This window comes from Centropristis striata, chromosome 1 (genome assembly GCF_030273125.1).
Source record: "Centropristis striata isolate RG_2023a ecotype Rhode Island chromosome 1, C.striata_1.0, whole genome shotgun sequence".
NCBI classification, from domain to species: domain Eukaryota; kingdom Metazoa; phylum Chordata; class Actinopteri; order Perciformes; family Serranidae; genus Centropristis; species Centropristis striata.
In genome coordinates this window covers 45,733,944-45,747,926 of record NC_081517.1, presented here as the reverse complement: position 1 = coordinate 45,747,926, position 13,983 = coordinate 45,733,944, and the positions used below count along the sequence as shown (strand labels likewise).

Genomic DNA, 13,983 nt, shown 5'->3' with positions numbered 1-13,983 from the left:
CTCTCGTTTATCCTCCTTCCTGCTTGTGTCGTCTAAATTCTAAAGATTTATTTTTCTTTGTGATGATGCTGATAGCAGCTGGACACTTTATTTTATTAATTTATGATTCTATAAAATTGTTTTGATTAACAAGTTGCGATCGGCTTTCCACGTCCAGTTTATGACGACGAGCTTCTGCTTCAAAATGATCCTGATGATAGAAAATACTGAGCCGTCTGGATCCGACACGCTCCGTCTGAATGTGAGAGGAAGCAGAGAGTTGTCTTCAGTGTTTGACAGATATTAGATAAATAATAAATTACATGGCTTATTAATCCTCTTGAGTCAGTGAAACTTCTTCTTGACGTCACGACCAAAAAAACGAGTCAACGTCGACTCGTTCCGTCACTTTCCCTCTGAAGTTCTGGCTTGAAACTGCAGGTTTTGTTTAATGATGATAACAAGTAAAACAGAGATAAAGTCAAATATATTTAGTATAAAAATATAAACATATGTTATATTTGCAACCTGTAAACACATTTGCAACATTTAAAACTCATGGAGCGTTATTGTTTCAAAAGGGGAAAAAATATCATCTTCAGATGAATAATTTTTTTATGTATCAAAATGACCAAGAAAAGACAGAAAATTATTTTACAAAGACACAAAATTATATAAAAAAAAGACAAAATTATAAAAAACGACACAAAATTATTAAAAACGACACAACAATATTTTAAAAAAGACACAAAATGACCAAAAACAGTAATTAAAGGGACCTTCCACACACAACACGGTAAAGTGCCATTCATATAAAACTCACATTAAACTTTCATATCAAGGTGGGGGCCACAAAATATCGTCACAAGGGCCACAATTGGCCCGCGGGCCGCCAGTTTGAGACCCATGATTTAGGCCTTTTTGGATCACTCAGAACTGATAAGAAGTCAAACATCCCTGACAAATATCACATTGTATCACAAACTTTTGAGTGATCTCTGCTGGAATTTAATTCTTCTGTGATCGGATTGGAAGAACTTCTGTTCTGGAAACTGGTGAGAAACCTCGTTACTGTCAGCATGCCGGGAGAAACCATACGTCTGGAGCTGCTTACAGACTTCACGACGCAGAAATATTCAGATACAACGGGCAAAAATAACACATTTGTACTGCAACAGAACTGTTTTTAAACCCCAGACTCCCGTTATGCTGTATTTCTTTCTTTCATCTGTCTCCTTATCCTGTTACCTTTTTGTCATATTATATGTGTGTTAAGGATACGTTTGGACGGGTTGATGGCTAATTTCGTTGTCCCAGTACTTGTTACTCTGTGCAACGACAATAAAGGCTTCTGGTTCTGATTCTGAATAGGATTAGCATAAAGTGGGCATGTCTATAAAGCTCCTAATAATAATAATAATAAAAAATCTAATGCTTTTACACAGAAGATTTCCAGGTTGACTAAAGTGCTTTACATAACTGAATAACAAAAAATCCAAAAGATACATAAAAGAATAACAATAAACTCAACAATAAAAAAATAAAAAGACTATTTCATCTCATAATATGACATTTATTTATTTATTTTTATTATATATGTTTTTCTTATTCTATTTACATTTTAGTAGTACCGCTTTCTCTGCTTAATAATGATACATATTTATTATCATATATTGATACTTAATACTGGTAGATCTATAACTGAAACACGCACACACACACACACACACAGGGGTACCATTATTGCCGTAAAAATATATACATATATATATATGTACATATATATATATATATATATATATATATATATATATAATATATGATATGAGATGAGATGTACAATACAAGACACAGAAACAACTTTCTTCTCACACAGGTTCAAAGCCTTGGAGAAAAAAAGAGTTTTCAGAGCAGATTTAAACATGTCTCTGATGTTGACTGTGAACCAACAGCATGGTGTTTTGTGTTCAGGTGGCGGCCATCAACCCCAGCCACCCGCTGGCCCAGATGCCCCTCCCCCCGTCGATGAAGAACTGCATCCAGCTGGCGGCGTGCGAGGCCAGCGAGCTGCTGCCCATGAACCCGGACCTCCCCGCCGACCTCTTCACCTCCTGCCTCACCACGCCCATCAAGATCGCCCTCCGATGGTAAAGTTTCTTTATTTACCCTCTTCTCTCTGCCACGCAGTCTGTTACTTACTGTTAAAGTCTGAAACCTTCAACATGGTACGTTTAACCCTCTAGACCACTGGTTCCCAACCTTTCTCTTGAGGGACCCTCATTTTTACCATTGTAAACTTTGGCAACCCCCCTGTTGTCCATTGCTTCTATGAAGCCGAACTCAATGTAACTTTCATGGTACCCTCTTTTTAGGGACCGAGTACTAACGGTGCGAGGACCCTATTGAAATTGGTCCGTTTATTATTATTCTTATTTTTAGGGGGAATCAATCGCTTATTTGAGGCCTTTATCATATTCAAAAACTCACCATATTTGGAATATACATTAATAAGATTTGAAATTTACGTATTCTGGTATTCGCGGGAATGGACCTTGCAAAATGACTCACTAGCGCCCCCTCAAAATTTTCAAAACATCCTCACAATATAGGTTTTTTTCACGTAGACACACGAAAGTTGGTACATATGTGTATCATGGGAAGACGCACCAAAAAGCCTCAAGAACCCATACCCGAAAACGTACAGGAAGTCGGCCATCTTGGATTGAATATTGCACTTGTCATCGTTTTTCGCCATTTCCAGGTCGCATACTTTTACGAACTCCTCCTACAGATTTTATCCAATTGACTTCAAACTTGGTCAGTACCATCACAAGGTCTTTGGGATCAAAAGTTGTATAAAGCTTTACCGACGGTCACACTATGTGGGCGTGGCATGGCGGCAAAATATGGCGTCTCGCCATAAAACACGAGATTGTTATAACTTCTCCATTCTTTGTCCCATCTGGTCCAAACTTCTCATGCTTCATCAGAGTCCAGCCCTTAACACTTCTACATAACAATATTTCAGAAAGCCCCGCCCCTTATGCTTAATCCACGCCCCCTTTCATAAAATGACCACGTTGCATACTTTAACGAACTCCTCCGACAGATTTCATCCGATTTACTCCAAACTTGGTCAGTACCATCACAAGGGCTTTGGGATCAACAGTTGTATAAATCTTTACCGCCTGTCACACAATGTGGGCGTGGCATGGCGGCAAAATATGGCGTCTCGCCATAACACACCAGACAGTATAACTTGCCCGTACATTGTCCCATCTGTCCCAATTTTCTCACAGGTGATGAGGGTCCAGCCCTGAACATACCCACATGTAAATATTGACACACAGTCATAGCGCCCCCCGATGGCAACAGGAAGTAACAACTTTAACGCCTAGCCCCAGCAGTAGGTTTCACGTAGAGATACGAAATTTGGTACACAGGTGCTTCATGTGGAGACGCACCAAAAAGCCTCTTGGACCCATACCTCAAACCCAACAGGAAGTCCGCCATCTTGGATTGACTATCGCACTTGTCATCGTTTTTGGCCATTTCCAGGTCGCATACTTTAACGAACTCCTCCTACAGATTTTATCCAATTGACTTCAAACTTGGTCAGTACCATCACAACGACTTTGGGATCAAAAGTTGTATAAATCTTACCCGACGGTCACACTATGTGGGCGTGGCATGGTGGCAAAATATGGCGTCTCGCCATCTAACACCAGACTGAATAACTTGACCATACATTGTCCAATCTGTTTTTCACCTAGGCCCAGCAGTAGGTTTCACATAGACACAGGAAATTTGGTACACACGTGCTTCATGTGGAGACGCACCAAAAAGCCTCTTGGACCCATACCCTCAAACGTACAGGAAGTCGGCCATCTTGGATTGAATATCGCACTTGTCATCGTTTTTCGCCATTTCCAGGTCGCATACTTTTACGAACTCCTCCTACAGATTTTATCCAATTGACTTCAAACTTTGTCAGTAGCATCACAAGGCCTTTGGGATCAAAAGTTGTATAAAGCTTTACCGACGGTCACACTATGTGGGCGTGGTATGGCGGCAAAATATGGCATCTCGCCATAACACACGAGACTGTATAACCTCACCATACATTGTCCAATCTGTCCTAAATTTCACACACGTGATTAGGGTCCAGCCCGAAACACACCCACGTGTCAATTTTGACACACACTCATAGCGCCCCCCGCTGGCAACAGGAAGTAACAACTTTTTTGCCTAGCCCCAGCAGTAGGTTTCACGTAGACACACGAAATTTGGTACACACGTGCTTCATGTGGAGACGCACCAAAAAGCCTCTTGGACACATACCTCAAACCCAACAGGAAGTCCGCCATCTTGGATTGCCTATCGCACTTGTCATCATTTTTGGCCATTTCCAGGTCGCATACTTTAACGAACTCCTCCTACAGATTTTATCCAATTGACTTCAAACTTGGTCAGTACCATCACAAGGCCTTTGGGATCAAAAGTTGTATAAATCTTACCCGACGGTCACACTATGTGGGCGTGGCATGGTGGCAAAATATGGCGTCTCGCCATCTAACACCAGACTGAATAACTTGACCATACATTGTCCAATCTGTCCCAAATTTAACACACGTGATTAGGGTCCAGCCCGGGACACACCCACGGGTCAATAGTCACACACAGTCATAGCGCCCCCTGCTGGCTACAGGAAGTAACATGTTTTACACCTACCACAAGAACAGTGGTAGGAGACACGCAATTTGGTACGAATAGAGACTGAGCCCACAGCGCTGCGTCCGACATGCCCTCCCCCGACGGCTCCACTCTGCGAGGGCCCGTTCAGTACTGCGCGCAGTCCTAGTTCTTTTTGAGATATTCAACATATCGTCTCCCTGACAATTTGCCATTTTTCCATTAGCTTTGTGTTTGCGTTGCTATGTGAGGTTACCGCTAGGTGAGGTTACCGCTAGGTGAGGTTACCGCTAGGTGAGGTTACCGCTAGGTGAGGTTACCGCTAGGTGAGGTTACCCCTAGGTGAGGTTACCTCTAGGTGAGGTTACCGCTAGGTGAGGTTACCGCTAGGTGAGGTTACCTCTAGGTGAGGTTACCTCTAGGTGAGGTTACCTCTAGGTGAGGTTACCGCTAGGTGAGGGTACCTCTAGGTGAGGTTGCCGCTAGGTGAGGTTACCGCTAGGTGAGGTTACCGCCAGGTGAGGTTACCGCCAGGTGAGGTTACCGCCAGGTGAGGTTACCGCCAGGTGAGGTTACAGCTAGGTGAGGGTACCGCTAGGTGAGGTTAGCGCTAGGTGAGGTTAGCGCTAGGTGAGGTTACCGCTAGGTGAAGTTACCTCTAGGTGAGGTTACCTCTAGGTGAGGTTACCGCTAGGTGAGGTTACCGCTCGGTGAGGTTACCGCTAGGTGAGGTTACCGCTAGGTGAGGTTACCGGGCCCACCTGGTGAGACCCATAGATTGACACCCCTGGTTTAAAGTGTTACCGGATATTTCTTTATTTTAAGGTGATGTATACATTTTATATTAGACAGCTGGATCTATTTCTCTGCACTCTTATACAAAAACACACGTTTCTGCCCAGAACCATCAGAGGACCTTGTGTGATTAGTTTGTGAAGCCTGTTAGCGTCAGCTAGCATCCCTGCGTGGACTCTGAGGACACTGATTCACTCTAACCTCTGAGCTCCACCCTGATACTCAATATTACTATGATGAGACATTTTCAGCCCAGATGAAAAATGTAAAGTGACATCATCCAGAGCGATGTGAGGATGATGATGATCCCTGCAGAGGAAGCTCCGCTAGAATAGGTAGAAGATATTCAGGAGGAAGAGTTACAGAGGCCTGATGGAGAGCAGCTCCATGCATCATTCAGAGGAAACACTGATGGAGCTCCAGATCACCACAGAGATACCATGTTGCATCACACCGCCTCTGTGTTTGTGTGTGTGTGTGTGTGTGTGTGTTTGTTTGTGTGTGTTTGTGTTTGTGTGTGTGTGTGTGTGGTTGCCACCCAGGATGAGATGGTTGCATCACCTCTGATCCAGTGTCAACACAAACACACACATGGAGTCATGTTCTCCATCCACATGGACTATAACTCCACATCTTCTATGTGGGGAGAGCAACAAGTAGAGCTGATATCTAGACATTTAGCATGGTTTTATTGATGATTGATCATGATTTTAGTTATTAAGAATGTTTCCATGACTGTAGATGTAAAAATGACAAAAAAAGACACAAAATGACAAAAAATTGATGTAAAAATAGCCAAAAAAGACACAAAATTACCATAAATAGATGTAAAAATGATCCAAAAAGACACAAAATTACAGAAAATAGACGTAAAAATGATCAAAAAAGACACAAAATTACAAAAATATATATAGAAATTATCAAAAAAGACACCAAATAACAAAAAATAGATGTAGAAATGGACATAAAAGACAAAATGACCAAAAATAGATGTAAAAATGACCAAAAAAGACACTTAATTACCATAAATAGATGTTAAAATGATCTAAAAAGACACAATATTACAAAAATAGATGTAAAATTAACCAAAAAAGACAAATGGAAATAGAAAAAATTATCAGACCTCCTTGTTTTCTTCAGTTTCTTGTTCATTTTAATGTCTGGTTCAACTAAAGGTTCATTTGTTTGGACAAGAGCATGTGGGGTTGCCACCCAGGATGAGGTGGTTGCATCACCTCCCATCCAGTGTCAACACAAACACACACACACACACACACACATATGGAGTCATGTTCTATATCCACATGGACTGTAACCCCGTATCCTGTATGTACACAAAATTAAGAAGTTACAGTAAAACACAACGTCAAATTGCATCAAAAATAGGGCGTAAAAATTGAAAATTGAATATCACGGTAGTAGACGATCTGGACAACATACTATCATTAATTTACAGATTCTAAAGGCTGAAGATGTTTGATAGAGATGTTTTGTAGTGATGCGATGGGTGGGCGGGGCTTCCCACAGTGTAACTTGTGTGAGGGGGCAGCTCCTCTTTAATTCACTCCACTCTGCCTCGTCTCCTCAGGAATTGTTAAAGTGTCAGAAAAAAGTGTCTGAAAAATCAAAAAGTGTCAGAAAAAATCCCTAAAGTGGCCGAAAAATCAAAAAGTGGCTGAATTTTTTTTTTCTTAAAAATCCAAAAGTGCCCGAAAAAAGTATCTGAAAGTCCAAAAGTGTACGAAAATTCCTCAAGTGGCTGAAAAAAGTGACCAAAAAATCCAGAAGTGTACGAAAAATCCAAAAAGTGTCCGGAAAAAAAATACAAAAGTGGCCGAAAAAAAATTGTCTGAAAAATCCAAAAAGTGTCCGGAAAAAAAATAGAAAAGTGGCCGAAAAATACAAAAGTGTCTGAAAAAAAGTGTCTGAAAAATCCAAAAGTGGCCTAAAAAAAGTGTCTTTAGAAAATTCTAAAGGGTACGAAAAATCAAAAACTGTTGCACCATCACCAGCAGCTCTACACACACACTAACGCTGCTACGCTGCGCTGTGGCTCAGTTGGTAGAGCGTTCGTCCAGTAACCGGAAGTTTGGCGGTTAGATCCCCGACCATGGCAACCTACATGTCGAAGTATCCTTGAGCAAGATACTGAACCCCAAAAATCGCTCCCGATGCTGCGTTCATCTGTGTGAGAATGAATTCCTGCTGGTGGCAGGTGGCACCAGTGTGCCCTGGTAGCCTCGGCCACCAGTATGAATGTGTGTGTGAATGAGCGTAGTGTGTAGTGTAAAGCGCTTTGGATAAAAGCGATATGTAAGTGCACCCCATTTACCATTTACTTCCAGCACACACAGGCAGTGTGTCCCGGCTGTAAATGTGGGTGGTGATGTGTAATTGAACTTTCTGTTGAACGATGAAAGTGTGACGTCAGATTCAGTCTCGTCTCCTCGTCTTCATGTTGAAGCTGATAGGAAGCTTCAACAGCACAAACACATCAGATTTACACATTCTAAAGGCTGAAGATGTTTGATAGATTATTTGTAGTGATGCAATAGGTGGGCGGGGCTTTCCACAGTGTAACTTTGCATTCTGATACATAGAGAAATAAAGAGAGAAGAACTTTGAGGACAAAAGTAAATACTTAAAATGTGAGAAAGACAAATGAAGAGGACGTTGGTTGTTGTGTGATGATGAACATGCAGGTGAAACTCTCTCTCTCTACTCGTCCCTGTGGTCCATAAATCATTACTAACACACAGTTTTTAGCATTTTAATGACTGAATTCACTTTGCACACACGACAAGTCACAGTGAGGATTTAAGACAGAGATGAGTTCTTCTCTCTGAGTGAGAGTGACAGGTTTCCTTCAGGAGATGTCCTCCAGCTAGCTCACTGTTTTCTCTCTGACACAACTGTTGAAGACTTCAGTTTATCTTCTGCGCTCTGAATCCACACCCCGCCGTGACCTTCAGCATAATCAGCTCACAGTATTATGCCATTAATATTGATATATCCCTCACCAGCGTTCTGTTCCACAGAACAAGTAGCTGGATCACATTGACTCAAGTGTTCCTGAATCCCCTCAGACACGCCTGGGCTCGTAGGGAGACGGGAACTTTGGCTGGTTTGTAAAAATGAATTTAACTTGTGGGTTGTTAATGAATCAGGGAAAAAAATACAAATAAAAAGACACAAAATGAAAAAAAAGGCACAAAATTACAGAAAAAAATGCGCAAAATCATCAAAAAAGACACAATCATTATTTCTGTGGAACTAAAGTTCAATGTCCTGTAATTTCCTGTTATGTTACACTTTTGATATCAGAGCACACTTGGGAGGTCAGATTCCTGTTCTAATGTTATCGTATCAACCAGAGCATCCGCTTCAGAAATGCTAAGTTGACTTGTCTAATGAGTTTTTCCTTTCCCATAAAAACTGAAATCCTACCTGTTACCAGATCATGTCATGCATTCATTTCTTATATTACCTATATTTTTTTAACATATTTACACTACAAGTCTAGCATCCTTTTTTAAACTTTTGCATCCAGCTGTTTAATAAACAGGCACACGCAGAATAAGTTCATACTGCTGTCTCCATACGAGCTTCAGTCTTCCTGTCGTCCACAGCTAACTCTGCCTCGTGCCCACAGTTTTACTTCCATTGATCTTCCATATCATAACAGCAGCAACCAGCTGACTTTTCATCAGAAAAAACACCCTGCAAAGCTCCAAACTGGGCGTTTTCTGAGGAGCTCCTGGTGTTTTAGCTTTGGTGGACACACCCTTCTGAAAATAGCACCAGAGTTCATTGAACAGCTACTCAACAAACCAACAGGAAGTTAAATTTTAATTAAAATTCACACTTCTAACTTATTTATTCAGTCTTTAATGACAGAAGGAAAGAACACAATCGAATGATGCATTTCTAAAAAGATGAATACCACAAATCCAACTGTTTCCCTTGAGGACGAACACTGTGCTCTTCTAGGAAACACATTACTTATTTCAGACATCGTCTCCAGCTGCCTCCTTCCTGACAGATTTGGTGGAGAATAACAATTTGATTGAGAATAGTCCCAATGCAGGAGAAACAGTGCAGCAGCTTAAAGCCTCCAGCTGTGACCTGCAGGAGCTCCACCACTTCCACCACTTCTTCCATCCTCTTCATATCCCCATAGTTTCTCTCTGCTGTACCTTTATTATTGTCTAAATAAAGATATGCCGAGCTGTCTTAATGTTTAACAGCCCCAGAGTGAGACGAGGGAGAGAATGAGGCCTGGATGGGGTGGAGTTAGAGAGAGAGAGGGAGAGAGAGGGAGAGAGAGAGAGAGAGAGAGGGAGAGAGAGAGAAAGAGAGGGAGAGGGGGAGAGAGAGAGAGTGGGCGGATGGAGGATCCTCTGATGTGCTGGCTTACCTCGGCTCTAAAACTTTAATGAGATGCATTGAGGGATGGATGATGGGGTTTACAGAAAGAGAGAGAGATGGAGAGAGAGAGACAGAGTGCATGTGTACCTTTCATTGCTCAGCTGAGCAGAAAATCATTACTGATGGAGCGCCATCTTCAAGGGATTCCCTGCTGCTGCCATGGAGAAGGAGGGAGGAGGAGGAGAGGATCTGGAAATAGAGAGGAGGACACCAGGGGAAGGGAGGAAGAAAAGAACCAACGGATGAAGGGAGAAGTGTCTGAAAAATCCAAAAGTGCCAGAAAAATCAAAGTGTCTGAAAAATCAAAAAATGTACGGAAAAAAACTCCTAGTGGCCGAAAAATCCAAAAAGTGGCCGAAAAAAAGTGGCCAAAAAATCCAAAAGTGTACGAAAAAAAAAATCCAAAAGTGGCCGAATAAAAAAAAAAGATCCAAAAAGTGTCTGAAAAATCAAAAAGTGTCTGAAAAATTGTGTTGCACCATGACCAGCAGCTCTACACACACTAACGCTGCTACTAGCTGCTGTGGTTTCCTTTGACTTCCATCCACACAGGCAGTGTGTCCCGGCTGTAAATGTGGGTGGTGATGTGTAATTGAACCTTTGTGTTGAGCTTCGACAGGAACGATGAAACTGTGACGTCAGATTCAGTCTCTTCTCCTCAGCTTCATGTTGGAGCTGATCGGAAGCTTCAACAGCACAAACACACAGCAGATTTAATAGAAATGCAGCAGAGAGGATCACATGACCACATCCTGTATTCCTTTATTCAATCCCCCGACACACACACACACACCACATTAAATGTTGTGTGTGCAGCTTTGTGTAGGGTGAGCCTCAGCAGGAGCTCTTATATAACTGTGTATGTTTTATCTCTGAAGTTGAACCAGAGCAGCAGCTTCACCTTACATCACCACCAAACATACAGAATGAAGGAACTCTCATACTTCTGCTCTCTTCCTTCTGAAGGCTGTTTTCTGATCTCGCACCATGTTTCTGGAGTTAGTTTCAATATTTCTTATGACAGATTCACAGTTTACTTGATGCTGCTTAGAGCCAGTTTGTAAAGCAGCTTTTTAAATTTCTTAGCCTGCCTTAGTATGATCTTTATTAGCTTATTTTTTAAACTAAATTAAAGGCTACTGAAAGATGCTACATCTCAGAAAAAAGCAGCTACATTCTTCTTTTGAGGGTTTTAAAAAACATACATGGACACAATTATTTTGATCAATATTGTAATCACTATTATTAATCTTGATTATTCATCATGTTAGGGAAAACATCTGTATTTTTATTGCACTACTTTAAAACAAACAATAGGAACAGTTTTTAGTGAGATTGCTAAGTGAACACCTGCAGCAGCAGCACATACACACTGTACTGCTACAGAGCTAACTGTTAGCCTGTTAGCACATACACACTGTACTGCTACAGAGCTAACTGTTAGCCTGTTAGCACATACACACTGTACTGCTACAGAGCTAACTGTTAGCCTGTTAGCACATACACACTGTACTGCTACAGAGCTAACTGTTAGCCTGTTAGCACATACACACTGTACTGCTACAGAGCTAACTGTTAGCCTGTTAGCATATACACACTGTACTGCTACAGAGCTAACTGTTAGCCTGTTAGCATATGCACACTGTATTGCTACAGAGCTAACTGTTAGCCTGTTAGCACATACACACTGTACTGCTACAGAGCTAACTGTTAGCCTGTTAGCAATTAGCAGACTGAACATTAAGGGGTTAACATCCCCTCCGACTCTGCAGCTGGGAGAGACTGCTGCAGGAGGACTGTGCCGCTTCGACTCGTTCTTGCTCTTCTTAACGAGCCGCGGGGGCCGAAGGCTCTTCTTAACGAGCCTCCGGCCCCCGCGGCTCGTTAAGAAGAGTAAGAACGAGTCTCCAAAAGTCTCCAATAACACCAGAAAAAGTTTCTGGATTTGTCTCCAGTCACTTTTTTGAAAAATAGTCTCTAAGGGGGTCTGAAAAGTTGCTAAATATAGCAACAAAGTTGCTAAGTTGCCAACACTGCTTCACCGGCTTTTACAAATGTTGCGTGTTGTTGTGGCGTCCAGTACTACGTCACATCCTGCTTAGTGTTCTATCCAATCAGTAACCAGGCTGTTTACAGGGAGAAACACGGCCCCGCCCCCTGGTGGTTGGAGGACTACTGGTGTAGAAAGTGTTGGTTATATAATAAATATCACCGCTCTACTTCAACACACTGAAGATGGATCACTGAGGTCATCAGCATCCAGCTGCTGTTGGTCTGAACTGTGTCCTGCGTTAAAGGCTAATTACTTTTTAAAACGTAAGTGTTGTTGCTCTTTAATGTGGTTTAGAAGGATCACAGACCGTGACAGAGAGGTCGAGGTGTACTGATACAACTTCAAAGATCTTTTGTGGTGGTTTCTATTGTGTCTTTTGTGAATTGTGAATCATCTCTGAAGCTCCATGAAATAATAAAACCTGATGAAAGGTGATGCAGCAGCAACAGCTTGAGTGCTGTTTGGCATAGATTTTCTAGAGTAAGAGCACTTAGTGGAGATATTGGTGACGGCCGCACATTCAGGGTGAGAACACCCAGTCATTACATTAGACCAGGGGTCTCAAACTGGCGGCCCGTGGGCCAATTGTGGCCCTCGTGATGATATTTTGTGGCCCCCACCTTGATATGAAAGTTTAATGTGAGTTTTATATGAATGACACATTACTGTGTTGTGTGTGGAAGGTCCCTTTAATTACTTTTTTGGTAATTGTGTGTCTTTTTTTGGTAATTTTGTGTCTTTTTTTAAAATATTTTTTTGTCTTTTTAAAAGATAATTTTGTGTCTTTTTTGTAATTCTGTGTTGTTTTTAAATAATTTTGTGACTTCTTTAGTAATTTTGTATTTTTTTTGGTAATTTTGTGTCTTTTATAATAATTTTGTTTCTTTTTTAAATTTTGTGTCTTTTTTGTAATTTTGTGTCGTTTTTAAGTAATTTTGTCTTTTTTAGTAATTTTGTGTTTTTTTTGTGGTCATTTTGTGTCTTTTTTTTAATGTGTATTTTTTGGTAATTCTGTGTATTTTTTTGGTCATTTTATTTCTTTTTTGGTCATTTTGTGTCTTTTTTTAGTAACTTTGTGTCTTTTTTGGTCATTTTGATAGTCCCTCCAGCGGCCCCCAGGTAATTTGACTTTGAGACCCTGCTTCAGATCTTTTTTATTGACATATTTCTTTGAAATGTATAATTTCCATGTACACTATAATTTCCATTTAGTTATATTAATCAAAATAGAAAACCAAGTATTCTGTAAGCTGTCTTCAGCAACATTGTACTCTTTTTTTAATTAACCCTAACCCGTCCCAAACGTATAAAAACACACAAACAATATGACAGAGGTGACCAGGACAGGAAGACAGAGAAAAAGAGAAATAAATACAGAACAACATAAGGAGAGGAAAGGAGGAAAAACAATGAAATAAACCCTGTAAGTCAGTTAAACCTGCCCTGGATGGAGGCAACATGCCACCTGACTGCTCCATGTCAATAGTTTTATTCAAAGCAATAATTTATTATGTTTCTTCAGGGTTTTGATTTAATTGTCTGTCTACATAATTAACAGCAGCTCCTGAATGTGTTTCTCATTTAATCACCTGAACATGTTGAGCTTATTTAGGACAGTTAAATCTGTCTCTAGAGACGCACATGATACTCTACCTAAATATACCTGATGATGTCATTAATGACATCTGCTCATTACTATTTATTCAAATGATCTCCTAGTGAATGTCAGGCTTCCAGCTGTGAGTCGTCCTGTTCCAGTCTAATCATCACGCTGCTCACACACACACACACACACACACACACACACACTCAACAATTGTTCCATGATTCACCAATTTGTCTCTAGGTGACATCATCACTACAGTCTGTCTCTGAGCTGTTCAGAAGCATTAATATGGAGCTGTACGCTGTTCTGGGAAATAACCTCACAGTATGTGAATCCTGTAGATCAGGGGTCTCAAACTCAAATTACCTGGGGGCCGCTGGAGGCAGGATCAAAATGACCAAAAAAAGACACAAAATTACTAAAAAAGAGA

The 13,983-nt window shown here is 41.0% G+C and overlaps 1 protein-coding gene across 3 annotated transcripts in view; it reads left to right on the top strand.

Annotated features, from left to right (window-relative positions):
- The window catches only part of rptor (regulatory associated protein of MTOR, complex 1), a 234,157-nt gene that overhangs the window by 102,942 nt on the left and 117,232 nt on the right, over nt 1-13,983 (top strand). For all 3 annotated transcript variants that reach the window (XM_059343832.1, XM_059343841.1, XM_059343824.1), the window contains exon 7: nt 1,951-2,126. In XM_059343832.1, coding sequence (XP_059199815.1) covers nt 1,951-2,126 — 176 coding nt within the window. The remainder of the gene's footprint in view (nt 1-1,950; nt 2,127-13,983) is intronic.